The sequence below is a fragment of the Marmota flaviventris genome, chromosome 10 (genome assembly GCF_047511675.1).
Source record: "Marmota flaviventris isolate mMarFla1 chromosome 10, mMarFla1.hap1, whole genome shotgun sequence".
Classification (NCBI taxonomy): Eukaryota; Metazoa; Chordata; class Mammalia; order Rodentia; family Sciuridae; genus Marmota; species Marmota flaviventris.
In genome coordinates this window covers 34,299,064-34,321,290 of record NC_092507.1, presented here as the reverse complement: position 1 = coordinate 34,321,290, position 22,227 = coordinate 34,299,064, and the positions used below count along the sequence as shown (strand labels likewise).

The 22,227-nt window shown below is 48.0% G+C and overlaps 1 protein-coding gene and 1 long non-coding RNA gene across 3 annotated transcripts in view; one reads left to right on the top strand and one right to left on the bottom strand.

The window, feature by feature from the left end:
- Positions 1-22,227, bottom strand: part of Rnf220 (ring finger protein 220) — a 213,509-nt gene that overhangs the window by 30,987 nt on the left and 160,295 nt on the right. For both annotated transcript variants that reach the window (XM_071617773.1, XM_071617772.1), the window contains exon 2: positions 6,030-6,162. In XM_071617773.1, the coding sequence (XP_071473874.1) occupies positions 6,030-6,162 (133 nt within the window). The remainder of the gene's footprint in view (positions 1-6,029; positions 6,163-22,227) is intronic.
- LOC114094478 (uncharacterized) lies at positions 10,453-14,978 on the top strand. The gene is made up of 4 exons (XR_003583036.2): positions 10,453-10,529; positions 10,876-11,028; positions 11,361-11,485; positions 14,814-14,978. It is a non-coding gene; the product is annotated as an uncharacterized lncRNA (long non-coding RNA).

Sequence of the window (22,227 nt, the reverse complement as noted above, 5' to 3'; positions counted from 1 at the left end):
TTTATTTATTCATTTATTTTTATGTGGTGCTGAGGACTGAACGTAGTGCCTCTTGCGTGCTAGGTGGGCGCTCTACTGCTGAACCACGACCCCAGCCCCCAGAGTGCTCATTTTTAATTGCCCACATCATCTTTCTAAGGATATGCAGGGCTCAGGCTTATTTGCAGAACTCTGAGTTTTTTTCTCCTCTGCTTGCTGTGTCGCTTTGGGGATGGTCTTACTGACCCTGGGCTTCACTTTGCTGATAAATAGATTTGGGCCATTCAGGGTCAGGATGTCCAGCCTCTTACTTGGTCAAGTTCATGTTCTGGATCTTTTCCTAGCAATGCTCTTTCCTTTCCTTGCATGGAGCTCATACCAGCTCCTATTCTTTCCCTTGCCCTGAGCAAGGGCCCCTCCCTACCTTTCCTCCATCAACCCCATCACCTCCAAGTTTGTTTGGTCTCCCAGAGACTGAGGAGTCTGGTGAGGGGCCTGCCTTGGAAAGAAAGGTCTGTGCTCTGGGAGCTGTTGGCAGCCCAGCTCCCGCCCAGTCCATCAGCTCTGCCTTCTGTCCCTCCCTGTTTCCACAGCCCACCCTCAACGATTTCCTCCCTTGCTCAGCCACTCGCTGCCTAGTGATCCATGGGTTTTAAATTATAACTGGGACCCAGGAAATGCGTTCCTAAGTACAATATTCATGGGCTGGGCTGACACTTTTAATTAAGGTGATTTACACTGAATTATCCTTGGAAATAAAGAAATGGTGCACTGCCCGGGAATAAACCATCATCACCAGCCGCCTTTGTAAGTTACACTTCGTTTTAATCTATTTGGGGAATTGTTTATCTAGTTCATTACCCAACCAAACACCGAGGCCGGCCTTAAATAAGGCTTAAGTGGGGGTGAGGGCACTGCCATCTCTATAGCCCGCCTCTCCTCCAGAGTCACCCAGCCTCCATTGGCTTATTTCAGTTCTCTTAGAGCTCTGCCCAAAGAGGTAGTTCTCCAGCCCAGAGGCCAGCTCTCATAGTGACTCTAGAAGCCTCCGAGAGAAGATCTCTGAGCTCAGGCCCCAAGAAGCCAACCTGCACCTTCAGCTTTGTGCAATCTTGTCATGACTAAGGCTGTTTCTTTCCTCTGGGTGGAAACTCCTGCCTGAGGGCCACAGAGAGGTCTGGGACCTGTTCGTCCATCTTCAGCTCCCATCTATGTTCCCGCTTGTCTCTGTACACATGCAGTTCCTACCCTATCACCACCCCAGAGGTGTCTTAAGCTCAGCTTGCCCAGAACCCTGCCTGTTGCTTCCTCCTCTCTTCAGTCACTTGTTTCTCTGCTACCACCACCCTCTCAATCATCCAGGTCAGAAAGTTTTCTCCAATTAAGTACTCCAGTTAAGTCTTCTGACTTCTTCGTCCTCCAGGTGTCTCACCATCCCTTCTCCTGCATCCCCACCGCTACTGCCATTGTCCTAGGGCAGGCTCATCAAGCATCCTCTGCACCTGGCCCAACCTCCTCATTTGCCTCCCTGCTTCTGCCCCCAGTCCATACATGCCACTGGCTTCCAGAGCATTTCTTCTGCAGCCCATCTTGCTCTGAGAGAGCTTCCTCCTGGCTCACAAATATTCTCATTACTGCTACTACGTTTAGGACTCCTTCCAGCATGGAATCTGTCCTCAACCGAACATTGTCCTTGTTCTATCTGCTAAATCCTGGGGTCTAAAGGAGCCCTTGTGCAGGACTGAGGAAAGACGGGTGAGGAGGGTGTGTGAGCATTGTCTCTGATCTCAGATGTAAAAATGTTTTGAAAAGTCTATGTGCTGTGCCAAAGGAAGTTCTGACTACTTTTTCTGGGAGGTTCTGGCTGGCCATGTACCCGTGGGAATGGGCATATTTGGGAAGGTGGTTCTTTCAAGGTTGTGTGAGCACATTTATGTATGTGGGAATGAGATTTATGCGCACACCTATGTGTTGTGCCTGTGTTTGTGAAGGGTAAGTTCCCTGATTTTCCTGTGGGCCCCTGGGTGTGACCAAAATAGCATCTGGTTGCCAAAGAGGCCTGCTTTGTGCTGTTGGGTTGACAGAAATGATGGCAGAACAGCCCCACCTGGAGAGCCACTCAAGCAGAGCCACGTGGGAGAGAGGCACTCACCCAGGTTGATGCAGGGCACCCTGGCAGCAGCATCCAAAGATTCAGGAGTGGGCCAGCCTAAGGAAAGTTCCCAGAGGCAAAGAAGACAAGGCAGGGTGAGACAGGGAAAGGGTCAGTTGGAAAGCAGAAGGCAAGGGCTATCAGGGGTAAGAAGAGAGAGGAGCAGCTGGGAGAGGGAACAAGGGGAAAAACAAGAGAGAATTGGAGAGCTGGGGAGGAGGCCTTGGTCACAGGCTGTAGATGGCGTATGCCCGCGGTTGGGCTCTGCCCTCTTATGGGACTCAGTTTCTCCATCTGTGAAATGGCCACTCTAAGGTCCCTCTCTGTCCAGATGTCGATGTTGGGAGAAGAAAGGTGGGCACATGTGTCAGAGGCCTTGGTGTCTCATCTTTTCGCAGCCTCTTTTGCTCTCCTTCTGTCCTCTGGAGAGCTGGCAGGGGCGGGGCAAGGACAGCCAAGGCTGGGGCTCCCTCCGCGCCACCCGCCCCGCCCAGCGCACGCACGCAGCCCGTCAGCCCGGAGGGAGCTGACACGCTCCTTGGGAATTTATCACGCACCCAATTACAATGTTAATTGGCAAGTTCCTGAAATCAATTAATTCGCAAATTTTTTCCAATTAAAAATCCAGATAAATCACGAGGGCGGCGGCGGGCCGGTCCAGCCTGCAGTCCAGTGGGCGCAGCGGCCGCAGGGAGGGGAGCGCGGGCGAGGAGAGGGGAGGGGGCGGCGGGCGCGGCTGCCCTTGAACGCCTTTGCCGGCCGGTCCGACTGTCAGCACGCCGGGCGCGGCGGGGCCGAGACAGATAAAACCATCGACCCGTCGCCGCCAGCGCTTCGGCTTTATCGATCCGACGGGAATTTCACTTGCTGTGCAGATCCCGCTGTCCGGCTGTCAGACACCCGCTGGTGGGGAGGGGGGGCGTGCCGGGGGCACAGGGCGGCGTGGGCGAAGGGGGTGCTGGGCAGGACCCGGACGTGAGGGGACTGATGCTGGGGACATCAGCAAGACACAGCCAGAGGGGCAGGAAGCAGATGCGGGGTGGGGAAAGGTACAGGGGTTTAGGGTGTGCAGAAAGGGGATGCTCCTGGGAAGACGTGGGGGATGAGGGATTGTGCAAAGTCCTGGATGGAAGTCGAACTAGGAAGGCTTTGGGCATTAAGGGATGGCCTGGGCAATACAGGTGTGTGTGTGTGGTGGGGGGATCCCAATGAGGAGGCAGAAAGAGAGTTCCCATTCTCCAGACCCTTGGGTACACTGCCTTTACCAGACTCTGCAGGTCCCTCCATCTCTGCCTCTGTTTTCAGTTTCCTGAGACATCCTTCATTGAGAGCAAATTACACAGAACTCTTCCTGGACAGCGAGGTATGGCACTCAGCAGCAGGATGTTTCTTTCACTTTCTACCCCTGGCAGGTCAGTCTTGGTTGTGTAAGTGTTTGGGGGAGGTGGCATTAAAAGCACAGGCACCGGAGTCAGATTTCTTGAGTTGGAATTCTATCTTTACCACTTATTAACTGTGAAGTCACTTAACCTTTCTGTTTCCTCATCTGTAAAATGGGTAATAATTAGAGTTATGTACCACATAATGATGTTTTGGTCAATGACCCACTGCATGTGTGGCAGTGATCACATATTATATCACCTTGTGATATTGTAGCCATCTCAGTCCTGTAAGTGCATTTTATGATGTTTGCATGACAAAAATGACATTTCTTAGAACACATCCCTATCATTAAGTAATATACAACTGTACCACTTACCCCAAAGTGTTGCTGTGAAGATTAAATAAATTAAGGCAATGTAAAGTAGTTGGCACATAGTGAATGTTCAATAAGGATTATTATTAGTAGTAGTAGTCTTCTTTGGGGGTTTTAAAGTATGCCCACAAACTCTTTTGATACTCCTCCTTTCAAGAAGCAGAGCTTATAGAGCTTAATTTTCCTCCCTTGAGGGACTGGGCTTGGTGACCTGCTTCTATTGAATAGAATAGCATATAGGGGAAGCGATAATGTGTGAATTCCTAGACTATGAAAGGCATTGTGGCTTCCCTTGGATCACATGTTTGTGGGAATTCAACTGCCATGTCAGAGGGAAACTCAAGCATCCCTCAGAGAGACCTACATGTCAAGGAACTGAGGTGTCCTGCCAACAACCATGTGAGTCCGCCATGTTAGAAACAGATCCTACCATCCCAGTCAGATTTTCAGATGACCACAGCCTTGATTAACATCTTGAGACTGTAGCCTCATGAGACGCCTCATGAAACCAGTAGCCACAACTACCCACAACCACTCAGCTAAGCTGCACTAGAATTGATGACCTACAGAAACTGAGATTATAAATGTTTTAAGCCACTAGATTTGGGGATAATTTGTAACATAGAAATTGACAACTACTACTTCTTCCTTCAGTGTTCTTTCCTCAGAGCTGGGCACAGTGGCACATGCTTGTAATCCCAGCTACTAGGGAGACTCAGGCAAGAGGATTACAAGTTTGAGGCCAGCAAGGGTAACTTAGTGGGAGCTTGTCTCAATATAAAAAGGGCTGGGGATGTACTTCAGTGGTAGAACACCTCTGGATTCAATCCTTTGTACCTACACACACACACACACACACACACACACACAGCCTCCTCCTTCAAGAAGCCTCCTTTACTTTGTGCTGGGTTCGGTGCCTCCATGATACCCCCACAGCTCCAGCTTTTCCCATATAGCAACTTCTTTGCCTTGGGGTTTGTAGTGCCTGACTCTGTATTCTCATATTCTGAGCTTCCCAGGACAGGGACCATTTTGGATCTTTTGCACCCTGCATGGGAGGTTAGGTGGGAGAGTAGAAGGAAAGCAGATCATTCAGGTTTGATGACTTGAACTAAACAAAAAGCAGTGGGATAGGGAGAACCCCCTGTTCTCTTCTACGATATGACCTTGCCACTCCTCCCATCAAAAGGGGCACTTTTCCTTTTTCCTTGCATCTGGGTGGGCTAATACTGCCTTCATCAATAGAGTACAGTGGAAGTGACATTAAATGACTTCTGAGGCTAGGTTATAAAAGGTGATTTAGCTTCCATCTCATTGGCTGGGACATTTGCTTTTGGAGTCCTAAAAATCTACCTATCCCAAGGTTATTAAGCTGAGAAAGGCCAGGTCATATGGGAAAGTCATGTGCAGGTGCTTTGGTCCCAGCCCCATTTGAGGTCCCAGCTGATAGCCAGCATCAACCTCCAGATGATCCCAGCTCCCAGCCACTGAATCTTTCCCTAGACCTCTGGAGCAGACACTATCCCCTCTGTGCCCTGTCTGAATTCCTGACCCCACAGATTACACAAGCATAATGGAATAGCTGCTTTATATTGTTAAGATTTGAGATAAGTTTTTATACCTCTCCTCTGCTCCCCTCAGGGTCCAGCTCCTCCTCAGCGTCCTTGAGGAGGTTCAGCCTCCTGTCTATGGGGTGGGAACATACCTGAGCACATTCTCAAGATTGTTACCTCCCAGTCCTTGAGATTGATGGAGATGGTACTGCTCACTCTCCTGGAAGGCAGAACCAGGCTGAACTTCTGATGGGGCTGCCAGGTCTCATACCAGCTTCTTTATTCTGCCCCGAAGCCTTACATGGCAATAGTAAGCCTGGGGCAGTAACTATGGCAGTACTAGGCCTAGGGCAGTGACTCACTCCTTTCCAACTCCTCTTCTTATCTTTGAGGCTGGGGCCCAAGGGGTCACTCTCCAGTACCATTCAGCTGGAGGATCTGAGGATTGAAAGCTGAGTGGTGGAGAATGACAGCAGGATCCTGGCTTCTCCATAGAGGCTGGGGTGTGGCCAGGTGGCTACTCCTGAAACCTGGTGGCTGGAGCTTCAGTGAAATCCTCCAGTGTGCAGGCTCCCCACAGGGGACTTACCTGGTGGGCAGCTGGGCCAGCTGCTCCAGTTCTTGTTCCATATGTTCTTGTAACTCGCTGGGCCTCAGCAGGACCTGGCAGATGGGGCAGATCGGGGCCTGGCTGTCAAACAATGCTGCTGCTTTCTTCTTACCTGGCAGGCGAAGGATAGACACGCATTAGCTGTTCCAGTCCCTATAGGAAAACTCAGCCATATTGGCTACCACCCCCTAGGGCTTCTTCTTCTTTTTAAAATATTTTGTATTAGTTATTGATGGACCTTTGCTTATTTATTTGCTTATATGTGGTGCTAAGAATCGAACCCAGTGCCTCACACGTGCTAGACAAGCGCTGTACCACCGAGCCACAACCCCAGCTCCTCCTAGGGCTTCTTGATCTAGAAGAGTGGTGAGTCGGAGGGTCTGAGAGCCCACAAACATCACTCATTTTTGAGCTCCAGATGCTGTGGCCATAAATGGTGCCTCCTCAGCTAGCTGCCCCTCTTGGAAGTCTATTGGGACACAATGCTCTGTGCAATCAAACTTGATCACTCCATTTCACACATGTTTAATCATACCATCACCCAGAATATCTATCTAGATGTTCCCTGACTTTCTCCTTTCCTCATTGATTTCACAGTTATCAGATCTGGAGAAGAAAGACAAGAGGGAGAAAGGAGAATGGTTTCTGCAGTCATTCAACAACTATTCCCTCATACTCACTCCAAAATAGACATGTGCAGAACAGTGTCATCCTAGAATGGAATCAGATCTAGTCCCTGCCCTTGAGGACCTTGCAGTCAAGTGGGAAAGACCAACAGAGTCTAGGTGATTTCCAGAGCAGCATTCTCTCATTTTTTTACTTTTCCTCAAGATTCTGTCCTTAACTTCTGCTCTCCTCATTCTGCGTGCTGAATGCTATAGTTTATTCTATAGCTATAATTCCTACCCATGTCCTATTGACTGCAGATTCTGTATTTCTACCCCAGATCCCTCCAGACCCCTATATCCAAATATATAATGAACATCAATGCCTGAATGTTCCAGAAATATCTGAAACTCAACAATTCAAATTGAGTTCTTCAACTTCTTCATTCCTTGCAAACTTACTCCTCCTTTAGCAGAGCCCATCACTGTAAATGATACCTTTATTAATCTACTCACCCAAGCCAGTAATAGCCTCACCATCCACTCCTTCTCTTGCCTTTCCACCTCTTGCACACTTAACTACCAAGTCCTGACCAGTCTACTTTAATATTCCTGGAATCTATAGTCTTCCCATTCAGGTCTCACTATTTCTTCCTTGGACAACTTCATTGGCCTCTGTAGGTCTCACTGATTCTGAGTTTTCGTCTCCAAAATATCCTTTAAGTTGTGTATATCCCCAATATATGAGTATATTGGGAGCCACCTGGGAGCCTGAACTCTATTCCTGCTTGGTTACTAACGATATCCAGAATAAACTAAGCTAGGAAAGAGCCCTCTGTTTGCTTAGTTTACCCCTCTTGGGATGTCTAAACCCATCCAGTGTTTTCTCAGCCTCTGCTTACAAGCATGAGGATTGAGGAGCTAGAAACATCTCTAGCTATCCATGGATAGCTGTAGGAAGGACTTTTTTTTTCCCTTTTAACATTGGGGAAGACACTCAGAGCCTTGTACATGCCAGGCAAGTACTCTACCACTGAGCTACCTCCCCAGCCCTTTATTTTGAGACAGGGTCTTGATAATTTGCCCAGGTTGGCCTGGAATTTGTGATTTGCTTGCCTTAGCCTCTCAAGTAGCTGGGATTACAGGCACATATCACCTTGCCCAGTTTTAAAAGGATTTCTTTAGCTTGACCCCAGTTCTTCCTCCTTGCTGCTTCTTCCTATTGGTACCTGGAGAGGTTCAAAATCAGTTTGGGAAGATAAAAATCATGCCAGTGATGACCAAGATGGTCACCTGGGTAGGGTTGGCAGGTTAAATACAGGATGCCCAGTGAAATTTGACTTCATATAAGCAACAAATGATTTTGTAGTATGAGGATGTCCCAAATATTGCATGGGACATATTTATACTAAAAACCATTTCTTGTTTTTCTAAAATCAAATTTACCTCTAGATTTCTTTCCTATATTTTTATTTGCTAAATCTAGCAATCTTATACTTGAGTATAATTTCAGACTGAGTGCAAGAACCTACCTCCCTTTGACGCACTCTGAGCAGGATTAAAACTTCTCTGGAGGCCCAGGGAGAGTCATATGAGGGCTCAAAGGAAGGAGCAATTCATTCTGAGTGTGTTTTGGGGAGTGGAAACAGAGAGAAGGCTTAACTAAAGAAATGAAATTTAAGTTGCAGCTTAGAAGTATACCAGACAGGGAATGGGAGCAAATGAATGAATAAATTAGTAAGTTGTAATTTCCTTGTAGACAGGAACCATTTCATATCCATTTGTATACTTACAGACAATTTATAGCAGGCTGTGCATAAACTAGATGTTCAGTGATGAAGCAAAAGAAAGGAAGAGGAAGGGAAGGAATAACCATCAGAGTGTCCTAGAAGTCAGATAATGTTTGCAGAGCTAGGATGTTAGCTGTGGAGGCTTTATGTATGTCAGGGTGGTATAGGTGTGGCCCAGCCTGCATGGCTAGGTCTCTGAGGAGGGGAACAGATCCTACTGTCCTGTGCTTTGGTGGCTGGGCCTCAAGTGTTCAGGGGACAGCTGGAGTGCAGCTCTGAGTAAAGGAAGTAGGTGTGGCCCCGGTGAGAGGTGGGAAATGAGGATTCTAGTCTCAGTTCTGTTCCTTGTTTCATTCAGTCAGAGACTCTCAGAGATGAGTGAAGCCCTAGGAATTCTCTCAGCTATTATCTTTATTCTACAGATGGGGAAATTGAGGCTTAGAACTGGACAGGGACTGCTGAACTTGGCTTTTGATTCCATGGCTTCATTTATGTATTAATTCAGCAAATGTTTATAAAATAACCATTTTATGTCAGGCATTGGGGAGACTGGAGTTCAGAGATAAGTAAAACACATTCTTAGCCTCTAGGAGATCACCTATTAGTGGGAAAGCAGGAACGATGAGGGATGCTGTGGAAGGGCAGGTGGCCAGAGGGAGGGTTGGTAGGAATGAAGGCAAAGGTGATGCTTAAGGGGTGGCATGAAGGATAAGTAAGGGAAAGTTGACCAGGTTGTTGGAATAGCTCATTGCAGCAGGGTCTGAGGTTTAAAAGGAGAAATGGTGAGAGAGAAGGATGGTAAAAGGAGGATCCAGGATATATGGTCTGAGCTGAGGTGGAAACTTCAGGGGTTCAGGTCCTTTTTTCCTAGATACCAAGTTTGACTCTTAGGGCTTCCTGGGGCTCAGATTCCTCTTCCCATATTTGGAGGCCAGGCATCAGCATTCCCAAATACCTGTTCTCATTTCATTTGCTTTGCTATCACTAGACAGTCTGCTTTTCTGAGCTTGGCCTCAGTTTTCCTGTGGGGACAATGGGCCTTCTTGGCTTCCAGCTTCAGGAATAATACTGACAGGGATCAGCGGAAGAATCCTATAGTCTGTGCCCTCCATCCCACCTCCATTTTCTCAGGGGTTAGAGTGGCAGGTGTCAGCATGGCCACGGCCCCCTGCTTCCCCTCCCCCGCTGTGTTCCCTATAATTTTATATTGAGACCTGTGGTCATGACGTGGATTTTACTGCATTAACGACATGGCCTGCCCAGGTTTAATGACAAAATCCATACTCTGGCCCTGGGCCTGCTCCTCGTTTGCATAATTCCCAGAATACAGCTCCCTGAAGCTTTTGACCTGGGCCATTACAGTGGCCATAAAATGGGCCATAAAACCGCTGGGGATGGCCAAGAGGAGGGGGCTGTGGTCTTGCTGGGGTGGGAATGAAGCCCTCAACCCTCTACTCTTCATAGGCTTGGGTGGAGGCATCCTCTGGCTCTTCCTTTCCACAGTTCCCAGAATCTGGAAGTCCATCTCAGGCCAAAGATACCCCCAGAAATCCTTAGTCCAGCTACCCATCCTGTACAGAAATCCCTTCTCCAACTCTGTTGTCAGCATCACAGGTAGCCGCCAGAGCCTACAGGAGGCAGACTGTCAGCAAGCATCCTCTCCTTGAACATTCCTGGTGCTGCCCTTGACAATTCCCCCAACTGTTGGGCAAGGCCTTTTGCCACAGGTGGGTCTAGTTCACATAAGCCTAGGTTGAATCTTGTCTCTCTCCAGGAGGCCTAGTTCCCTGGAGAGGTCAGGAGCCAGGCTGAGCCGCATAGTAGGGAGCCGCGGAGGGGATGGGGACAGGGACTGGGTCGGGCTGTCAGTGCTAAAGATGATGAATGGGGGAGGTGAGGCGGGAGGCCCAGTGTTATCGGCGGTGGATGGCGGGCGCGGGCGCTCGCCGCTCCTGCTAATCCCCGGGCGCTGCCTCAGCCCTTGCACTGATAACGAGGAAATGGGACTGACAACAATTTTTAGCTGAGAGATTCTTCACCAAAATGCCAGGCGGCCGGAGGTCTGACAGCGCCTGATTGAGTGTGTGAGTGTGTGGGGGGAACCCCCGCAGCCCCCTCCCCTCCCATGCAAAGATGGATCGCTCATTCCGCCTCCCGTCCACATTCATTACCGCGCCTCCCTCCCACCACCCCTGCCGCTGTAGGGCCTGCCACCTCCACTTCCCTGCCTGCCTGCCTAGGTATCTCCAAAGCAAGAGGAGGGCGGGAGGAGTCTGACCCTGTCCTCAGCCTTACACAGGGCACTGTCTCAGAGAGCAGGGAGGGAGCCCGGCCAGGGTGTCAGGACAGTCAGGTCCTGGTTGATGGCTCCCTAGTCAGAGTGACCTCCAGGGGAGGCTTGGGGAGCTGCTAGACTTCCTATCCCACCAGGTCCCAATAAGGCTCCAACAGGAATCGGCTGTCTGTAAAAGGTGAAGGGGGACTGACTGAGTAGAGAGAAGAAGACAAGCCAGGGCAGCCCTCTAGCAGCCTGGGCCAGGCTCCAGTCTATCCATCTGTCCAAGTTTTGCAACAAGGCCTCAGGTATGTGGGGGTCTAGATTAGCCCTCTGCTGCCCCCCTCTGTTGGGAATTGCTGACCATTGGGAACAGGTAAGTGGGCCCCACACATGCTGCTCCTTCCCTGCCATCTTCTTCAGTGAGTACTGGACACCTGGAAGGTGAAGGTCTCATTCAAAGAAAAGCCTTCTCCTCCTAGATCAATAACCCACATCCGGCCTTGCAGCTCCCCACCATGTGATTGCCTCTCTGGCTTGGCCTTTTGCTTTTGTCCCACTTCTGTTGCCTGGTGGTTCTATTCTTATGTCTCTGCTTGTCTAAGCAGTAATTTCCATCTCTACTATCTCTTCTCTGCAGGCCACAAAGGGCATGACTTGACTGCCTGGTGTCTGACTAGGGATGGGGACCATTAAAATGAGGGTGAAGGTGATCCTAATGTTAGATGGCAATGGAGGCTAGGACTTTTAAGAGTATGCATATAGGTAGGTATATGTGCATCTTTGTGTGTATACATGTGTAGGTCCTGCCCTTCCCCTCCCCACCTCTAGTAGAAGGACTTTCATTTTTTAGTGACAAGTCAAAACAGAAATTCAAGCAGAATTCATCAGAGTTTCACTAGCACAGATTTGTGGTTTATGCCTGCATCTGTCCCATCCTGACACCTGGCTGTGTCCTGTATCCAGCCTTCTTCCTGGTTATACTCAGGCTATAGATATATCTATATATAGATATATGGTAGATATATCTACCATTCAATAGATTCTCTGGTCCTGGCTCCCTGGCCTCTGTGGAATTCCTTCTCGTATGCACTCATACCCATGAATCTGTTTATTGGTTTGTGTGTCCATGTATCCATCTGTACATTCACCCATCTATTTATATGTTTTTTGTTAAATAAAAATAATACTACTAAGTATCATTATATGTTAAGCTATAGTTTGGTACTGCACATACTTTATCTCATGGCAGTCCTGTGAAGTAGGAATTATTATCTCACTAATAAGGAAATGGGGCTCAGAATAATGCAATGACAGTAACAAAGGGAACTGCAGAGATTTAAATCTACGTCTGTCTGATCCAAACCTGAGCAATACCCAACTACCTTCCTACCTATGGACCCATTCACCTAGCTCATGATTCAGTACTTTTCTATAGGTGTCTGCTCATACCCACTATGGGCCTGCTCTAGTACAGATATCAGATAATAATAAAAAACAAGATAACTACAGTAACTGTCTTCAGAGAATTTGGGACCTAACTATGGATAGAGACAGTAAATGATTGTCCCGAGAGTGGTCTTAGGAAAAGGAAAATGCATGGAGCTAATGAGAGCATATCATCTGGTCTGAGAGGTGAGGGAAGTTATATTTAAGCAAAGGCCTGAAGGATGAGTTGGAACCAGTCATGCACTACACTAGGAAAAGTAATGTTCTAGATAGAAATCAGCATGTTTGAAGGTATAGAGGAGGGAGATTCCAAGTAAGGAGTTTGGCTGGAGCAGAGTGAGTGACATATGATGATAGTGAGGCCACAACTTGAAGATTTTTTTTTTCTTTTTTTGTGGTGTTGGGAATTGAACCCAGGGCCTTGCACATGCTAGACAAGTACTCTATCACTGAGTTACATCCCCAGACCTCTGGAGGACTTTTTATTTACATTAATGATTTTGGTTATTACTATTTTTTAATGTATAACCAGAAGCCTTTGTGAGAGTTTTAACAGGGGATTAATATATCAGACTTACATTTTATTTTTATTTTTTAAATACTTTTATTAATGCATTATAGTTATACAAAATAGCTGGGTTCATTATGACGCAATCATACATGTATAGGATTTAATTTGCTCCCTTTCAGTCCCCAGTGCCTCCTTTTTCCCCTTTCCTGTTCCTTCCCCTTGTTGCCCTTCCTCTATTCAACTGGTCAGACTTGTATTTTAAAAGGATTATTCTAATTGCAAAGTAGCTGATTGTCTAAGAGGCAAAAGCAAACACAGTAGGATATTTCATTCACTCAGGTGAGAAATGATGGTGGGGAATTGCAGAAGCAGGTGGATTGGATATTGGGGGTTAAAGGACAGAAAGTGGTTAAGGATGGCTGGGCACGGTGATACACAGCTTTAGTGCCAGAGATTCAAGAGGCTGAAGTAGGAGGATTGCAAGTTTGAGGCCAACCTTAGCAACTTAGTGAGACCGTGTCTTAAAATGAAAAATAAAAAAGGCTGGAGATGCATGCAGCTTAGTGATAGAGCTCCCCTGGTCTTAATCCCCAGCACCAGAAAAGAAAAGAAAAAAGAAAAGTTAAGGATGATTCTAAGATTTCTGACTGGAGGGACTACTAGGTGGTAGACCATTAACTGACTTATGAAACAAGAGAAGAAGCTGCAGGGTTAGTAAGGAAGAAAATGAGTTCAGTTTGGGGTCTGTTTAGTTTGAGGAACTATTAAGACATCTATGTGAAAATGCTGAGGTATGACTATGTGAGACAGAGCCAGATTATAGACTTGGGAGACACTTACATACATATAAGAACTAAAGTTTACCACTGTATCCTTTGTGACTAGAACAAGGTCTGACATATGGTAAATACTCAAGAAATATTTATTGAATGAGTAAATGAGTGAAGTTAAGAGAAGGTGAGATCAACTAGGGAAAGAGTATAGAGTAAGAAGAATCTGGAGCAGAACCTTGATTAACAGATGAAGGAAGTTTAAGTCACCAAGGACTAAGAAGGAACAGTCAAGGGGCAGATGATTACAAGGAAAGAGTGATGTCATTGAAGCCAAGAAAGGAAGAGTTTCAAGGAGGCAGGGTTGGGGGGGGGTAATTGTCACCAAGAGTCAAATGCTGCTAAGAGGTCAACAACATCAGACATGAAAAGTGTTCCGTCCACTCATCCTATCCATAGTACAACCCTTCTACCCTTCACTTCATCCATCCATCATCTATCCAAACCACCTAATTACTCATCCATTCTCCCCTCTTACTCATTCCCTTCCTTCTCCTATCTAGAAAACCATGATTGGTGCCTCTGTTGAATATGGGGCAGGAAGAGTTAACATGCTGACAGACGGCATTTTTTACCTTCAGTCAATATGAACAAGGCCCCAAGACTATGATTCCAAACATCTGGATTTCATCAATATGTGATCTGTCATCGTATATTGGCATTCCCCAGTCCCCGCGCCAGAGCAATGCGGCTGGTTTTATTAATACGTCAAATACATTATCCGTGTAATACACTTGTCTGGCTGGGGCCTCCCGCTGGGGCGGGGCGGCGGATTTGAATGTATGATGAATCAGTTTGCATTACATGTTCGTAAGTCATCATTTGTCAGGATTAATAGGCATCCCTGGTCGAGGAGGTGGGGGTAGGGCAGGCAGGAGAGAGATGTGTATTTAGCTGTGGCCCATACTTATCTGCTGGTGCCCAGGCACACCCTGAAAGCAGCTGTGCTCCCTCTTGCCCACACCCCAGGATGGCAGCTGGCATTCAAGGGACAGAGGTGACATTTTCATCAGTTCTCGAGGTCAACAATATCAGGCATGAAAAGTGTCCCATCCATTCGTTGTATCCATAGTACAAACAAATATTGCCAAACAACCAGAAAGGATAGACAGGGGCCCTTGTCACAAGCTGGCTAACTCTTAGTCATCCTTCAGGACTCAACCTAGAATTCTTTCTTCTAGCAAGCCTTCCTTGACTCCCCTTGACTTGGCACATATGTGTTATTATTGCCTGTGTGTATGTATTATCTTCTTTAAGATAGTAAATTTCTTCTTTTTTTCTTTTTTAAATATTTATTTTTTAGTTTTCGGCGGACACAACATCTTTGTTTGTATGTGGTGCTGAGAATCGAACCCGGACCGCACGCATGCCAGGCAAGCGCGATACCGCTTGAGCCACATCCCCAGCTCAAGATAGTAAATTTCTTGAGGGCAAAAAATTAACTTGATCATAGCTGTAGCCTTGGCAACTAGCAGGGGACATAGCTCAAAGTAAGAGAAAAGTAATAGGAATAACATAAATCAATAAATATTCCTTGAGTTAATGATAATGAATAAACAATTGTTGACTTACTGAAACCCCAACAATGCCAACATTGCTTTGCTGACCAGGGGCTTTCTCTGATTCCTTGCCCCCACCCTGACTCTGGCCTAATCTGGTTGCATAGACCCCTTCACACAGCATCAGGTTCTTTATATGTGACATACATATCCAGATCCCATACACAGGAGTGACAGTTCATGCCCATAAGCCCTTGCCATTTTCCCTCTCCCTCCTCTCTGCCTACAGAAACTCAGATTGGTGCTGCCCATTCCACATGGCTTCCTCTCAGCTTCAGGTACAAGAGTCTGGCTGGTGCTCTGACTTCTATTTGGATGGATGTTTTTTTTTTTTTTTTTTTTTTTTGTCTTTGGCAATAGGGGGGGCCAGACATAGTTCTTGGGTGGCCATTGGCAAACATCTGCAGGTCAGCCTCTGGGCAGGTTTAGACTCAGACTTAGGCTCAAGCTGAGGCCAAAGGTGCTGGACCAAAGCACAATCAAGCTCACTGAATCCTGGTCATGGAACCTAAATCCTTGGCTCCATGAGCCTTTGCTGCAGCCAAGTGCACCAGCCAACTGGTTCAGAGGCTGGAGGGGCTTCGGGACACAGTTGTTTCACACCCCTGACCTTGGCTCTCCTAAACATAACTACAGCTTCTTTTCTCTTGTGGAGCTACAATTTGTTCCCCTCCTCCTAGAGCTAATAACTTCCAGACAGTTCCTGGGCTGGGCGGGCCAGTGTTGGGTGGGGTAGGTGGGGCCTCCCAGCGTTTCCTGGGATTAGGCTTTACAAACTGCAATAAAGGGCTCCCTTCAGGAAAATATCCACATATGGACATGCACGGTTGTCATCCCAAATGTCTAGATGCACAGGTACTCATGAAAGAGTGGGCGGTTTTTCACATCTACACGTTCACACCTGAGCTCCTATGCATATACTAATGTGAGGCCTGAGTATGTACCTACATATTCTCCCCAGCATGCTACCCACTTCCCTCTCCCCATCCCTTCCTCGCCATGGAGCCAAAAGGCTAAGACTGTACTGTTTAAAGTAAAGTAACTTCAAGTGTGCTTTACCCCCTGCTGGCTCTGACTATGGGCTTATAAAAATGAAGTGGGAACCTCCACAGCTGTGGGCAATAAATCCTGAATGGCCGAGGAGGGCAGGGTTACCTGCTTTCTAGGCAGATGGGTGGAGCCCGGGCACTGACAAGTGCCTGTGGGACTGGACTGGCAGTGGGCCAGCTGTGGAGCCTCAGGCACTGCCTGCTGGCCCAGCCCAGCTGCCTCCCACAGACCTGTGCAGTCAAAAGAGCCAGAGCTCTAGGGAAGGAGCAAGGACTGAGAGCGCAGTAGAGGGAGGTAGAGGAAGAGAAGGGCCGGGGTGGGGAGTGTGAGCAAGACAGCCACGTGCTGCTAAGGCTGAGGGGAGCCCTCGCATCTGGAGATCAATTAGCATCAATTACTGACTTCATTTAATTGTCGTCCAAGATGAATTTGTCATTTTTAGCTGGGAATTAATGGGAGACCTTCACCTCTCCCTGGCAGCAGCAGCAGAGCCAACACGGTCACCTCAGCCTCCTAGGAGCTCTGCATCCTGCTTGGGGCAGGGGCAGGAAGCTAGTGGGGCTTCTGCTCCCTGGGCAAGCTCTGGCCTGGCCCTCTGGAGCCCAGGGCCAAGGTGGAGGCCGTGGGTCCTGGGTAGCAGTCCTTTACTGCCTCTGGCTTCAGTCAGAAATTAATTTGCTGGGCTGAGCATGTTTACCTTTTCCCAGCAAAGGCGAGACGGTAAACAGCGGCCCGGCGGCTGAAATTGAATTGATAACTGCATCAACGTGCCAGATAACGCCTAAAATAATACGCCGATAAGGAAATTCGATTTGATTTGCTGCTGCGCATCAGATTGGCCCCATCTGTAGCTGCCTGTAATCATTTTCAATTGCGTTGGGAAACCTTATTTGTCCTTAAATATTTCTGTCATTTTTCATTGCTGGCGACAGATCCTTGGGCAGGTGGCAGGGGTGCGCTGCCTCTGTGGGCGCGGGGCGGCGGCCCGAGGAGGAGGGGTGGTGCAGACTCTGAGGGAAGGAGGCAGGGAGCAGGCAGCCGGGCGGTGACAGCTGTTCCTCCAATCAATCACGCTGTCGACAGGGAGGGACGACTGGCTGGCAGAAATTGAGTTTGCCTCACAGGGGACGATTGAGCAAATTAATAGCCCATTAGCCAAGCAGTGACCTGAGAAATGAAGGTGCAGGGGTTCCTGCTCACTCAGGCCGGCTGGGGTGGGGCAGGGCAGGGGAAGGGTCCAGGGAGGGACAACTGGGGAGGGAGTGTGGGAGGAGGAGGGATGGATGGATGTATTAGATGGGGAATGTGCATATGAGGTGGAGTGGGGAGTAGCAGGAGAGACATCAAGTCAGGGAAGGAAGGCTAGAAATGTAGACAGTCCCCAGAGTGATGTTGTTGACATGAGGATTGGAGGTGGCTCCAGCTGATGTCTCTCTACCACCTTCCCATGGGTACCAGGCCAGTAACCTCCTCTTCATCCTCAGTTCTGGAGACTCCCTTTACTTCCTCTCTTCATATTCCTTGAACCCTGACTTATCCCTGGAGATACCACTTCTTTACTGTCCTTGGAGTTTTCTCCCAACTCCATGCTCTTCATGCCAGGAAGTGAGGCCAGTATCTTGCAGTCTGTTGCTTCTCGACTCAGTGGGCTCTTGGAGGTCTCCACCCTGAATTCCATCTCTGTTTTCCACCATTCTCTGCATTCCACAAGGACTTTGACACTCACCTTTCTCAGCAGAGTCCTGTCATTTCCCTGACCTTCTCAGCTCCTCTTATTTTCTCCTGCACTCTCCTTATTCCTGGAGGATCTTGTCAACAACCTAACTTTCTCTGTGGTAGAACTCCCTCTCTCCCCCAGCCCTCTCCCAGCTTTGTACTCTGTGCCCATTATATTTGTTCTTCCCTCTACCTGCCTCTCAACTCCCAAGCCTCCATTTACTCATGGACGCCAGACTGGACCCCACAGCACATCATTCCAACACCCTCTCATCAACACACTCAACCTTTTTTCTTCCTTTGGCTTTGCCATGCTCCAGCTATTCTTTTTGTCTCAGACACACAGGCGGCTAAGCGCAGCTGGGGAAAATCACAAAATCACGCAGATATATGCCAAGAAAAATTCACAGTTTCCAATCTCAGCACTACTAAGCAATCCCTTTACATGTTCTTAGTCGCCTCTGACTTTCCTTTCCCACTGAAACAATTCAACAATATTTCACCATCTTGGGGCACCTCCCCACCTTCTGTCCCCCTCTCTTTCTAGGTGGCCCTGCTTCTTATTTCACTCAGAAATGGTGAATCCTTAGGCATGAGTTCCCTCATCTCTCCTCAGCTCACCTCCTTCTCACTCCAGTCTCCGTGAAAGAGGTATTTGTATTTCTGTTTTAACCTACTTGCTTCTCCTGGGCTTAGAGTACCATTCCTGCCTGTGTTCCCTGGGGAAAATGTTGGTTTCCCCCTCTCTGTTGCATTCTCCCCTTTCTGCTTCTTGCTTCCCTCCATGAGTGCATAAACTCTGAGTCTCTCCCATAGTTCAGCCGTGTCAGCAAGCTTTCCATCCCTTCTGTAACAAACATCTTTTCCTTCTCATCTAAGATGCTCCAAAGACTCTTTCTTGCTCTTCATGCTCTTTTATCTCCTAGCCTCTCCTTAACTCACTGCAGACTGATTTCCATCTCCACCATTCTATGGAAACTGCTCCCAATCAGGTCCTTGACGATCATCACTTGCTAACTATAATGGATACTCCAGTTAATCCATTATCTATTAATTCCATATATATGTGTTGCATGTCACTCATGTGTTAAGCACTATACCAGGCTCTAGGGAGATAACCAAATCTACATCCTAGTGGTGCTTCCAGTCTAGTGAGGGAACTGCAATAAAATACTTATACAAACAATTGTAAAATAGCAGTTGTGTTAAACAGTGCTAAAGAGGCCCATAATATGGAGATTTGCCCTGGTCAGGAAAATCCAGACAGACTTCCCCGAAGAAGAGACACAGGCTGAACTGATGGGTGGGTAGGAATTGAAGAGATGAGGAGGAAGGGAAGCCATAATACTGATCTCATGCTTACTCTATGACAAGCACTGCACTATTTATCTGCATTTTATAAATGTGGAAACAGGCATAGAGAAGTCCTATAACTTGCCCATGGTTATGCAGTGAGAGGATGTGTTGGACTTTCAACCCAGATAACCTAACATTAGCCTTCATGCTGTCAGCCACTCTGCTACTTCTCATGGTCACTATTATCCTTGCCATCCTTCACATCTCTGCACACTCTATGTGTGATGTCTACTCAGGCTTCATTCCCTCAGTTCTTACCTCCAGTGCTGACCCACATATGACACCTTGAGAAGATTCTCCACTTGAATGTCCCATGGGTTTTTCAAGCTCAACCTGTCTGAAATGGGACTTACCTTGCCCTCTCCTTGCTTTTCTGTTTTAGTGAGTGGCACCATCATCCACAGCCTTCCCTAAATCAACAATCTTGGCTCGTAACTCTTTACTCAGGCCCCTAAATTCAGTAAATCATCTTAGCTGTTTTTACCTCCTAGGTACCCATGGGAACTACTTTTCTCCATCACCCTGGTTCATCATCTCCTTCAATCTTTACTGTTAAGTCTGCTAGCACATCTCTCTCCCTTCTAATCTATTTCCATCTCTACAGATAAAAAGTGCTTCCTAAAACACAAATCAGATCCTATCATTCAGCAACTAAGACCCTTCCCTGGCCCCGGAAGCCCAAAGTGTAAATCTTTATCTTCCAAGCCCTTCTTCAGTCTCACATGCCCTTCAGGAATACTGTGTGCTCTGGCTGGACAAGACCTAGATTCTCAGTGCCAATAATGCCCATGACATCTGTCTCCCATGGGTAACTTGTAACTACTCTTATTTATTCTTTAAGTCTATCATCAGACAATGCTTCCTCTTTGAAGCCTTCCCTGATAGTTATTATTCTCTGTTCTATAGGTCTGTACCTCTGTTATTACATACATATAATACTGCAATTATGTATCCACTTTCCTGCTCTGAGCTCCTTGAGGGCAGGGAAATTACCTGATTCACCCTGGGATCTGGCAGAGAACTGGGTGTTGTGTCAGTAACTGTTGAGTGATTCAGTGACCACGTGTTAATGGGACAAGGACTTGAAAGGCCTATAGGAGAATGTCTGGAAAGAGAGTGGGAGATTGGGGAGTGAGAATGTCGGGGTGAGAGAGGCAGGAATAGGTGACAGAAGGCAATGGAGAGAATGCTGAAAATCCCTTTTGCTTAAATGAAGACTTACTCATGGTCAGTAAGAGTGAGATGTGCCAAGAGTTTCAAAAGATGGAAGCTCTCAAAAGAGAGAAGCTCCTTAATGGTTCCTCCCTGAAATAGCAAGCGTTCATTGACCTGGTGGAAAATGGGTGAGCAGTGACCACAGGAACATAGCCAGATAGTAAATTCCATGCTAAAAATATGGACAAACAGATGTATGCATCAAGACAGGCAGATGCCCACATGCTCTTAGAGGGGCCCTGGAAACCTCCCCCTTCAGAGAGACTTCTTCAGGCCTCCACCCTGGCCCACCACCCCACCCAGAACCCCTGGGCTGCGCGCGCGCTCTCTTAGCAATTTCCCTACCCAAGAAAGCTCTAAGGGTTTCAATTACCGGCGCGTGGGATTTAGTGCCCTGGGCTTCTCTGACTGGAGGAGATTTATTTGAAGGTTTAGTGTCGTGGAGAATTCACGTCTTCACTCCCAGGAGCCCAGCTTCCGTCCCGAGCCCCTAAATCAGGAACCAAGATGGGCTATTGTCACTTACCGCATTAGCCTCGTTAGTGGACCAGGAGGGGTGATTAATAGCAATGCACACACAGCCATCCTGCTCCTGCTGCTCCTGCTGCTGCTCCTGACCTGGGGAGGGGGTGGGGAGCGGCTGAGCCTGCTCCAGGATGACTGAGGACTCTGAGCTCAGCCCCCTCCCTAGTATCCTCTCCCCAGTTTCAGGCAGGGAAGTCCACTCAGCCCTTTGAGATTAGGGGGACAATTTAAAGGTTAGCAAGTCCAACTAGAGAGTGCACAGTGGAGGCCTCTGGGGCCTGCCTGACTCCTGGGGGAGGGGCAAGAAACAGGGGTGCAGGACTGAGGATATAGCTCAGTTGGTAGAGTGCTTGCCTCGCATGCACAAGGCCCTGGGTTCAATCCCCAGCACCACAAAAAAAAAAAAAAAAAAAAAAAAAGAAGAAGAAGAAGCAGAAGAAAACAAAACAAAAAACCACAGGAGTGCAGAAGGGCTGGTTTTGAGTGAGGCCCAGAGTGCACACCTGTGTGTGGTGGTGTGGGATGAAGTGTGGAAGGGAGAGGGTGGTCTGTGTTGGAGGTGGAGAGGTATGTTTCCATCATGTCCCAAACACTCTTTGAGCACTCTGGGCTGGTGATATTCTAAGAACTACAGGTACAGCACTGAGGGAGACAGACCAGGGCCCTGGAGAGGGCAGGTGTGTATGTGAGGGAGAGGGACACATCAGGATGTAAGAGAGAAGGAAGTGTGTTTCAGAGGGAGGTGGGTGTGTGAGTGTGAAAGGGAGAGGTGACTGAGTGTGAGTGGGAGGGAGGCAGGCTGGTGCAGGGGAGCCTGTGAGAGATGATTATATGGGGGAGGGGGGCGAGAACAAGGCTGTGTATGATAGGGATGCATTGTGTGTGAAGTGAGAGATATGTGGTGGGGGCAGGGCACACCACCAGGGAGGTGTGATGGAGGTTCCTGTGTGTATGAGGGGGTACAGTAGGAGAGAGAGGTGGGTTTGTGTGAGGAAAAGGGAGGGAGAGGAAAAGAGAGAGCGAGGGGTATGTGAGAGAGAGAAAAGAGAGGTGAGAAAGGGAGGAAAAGGGAAGGATATGTGTGTGAGAGAGACAGAGGTGTGTGTGAGGGAAAGAAAAACGTGTGTAAGAGAGAGAAGTGTGTGTGTGTGTGTGTGTGTGTGTGTGTGTGTATGAGAGAGAGAGAGAGAGAGAGAGAGAGAGAGAGAGAGAGAGAGAGAAGTACGTTGAGACTGGGAAGGGTATATGAGGCATGCCCCCCCATTCTCCTCTCCCTACCCATTAGGGTTAACCTGG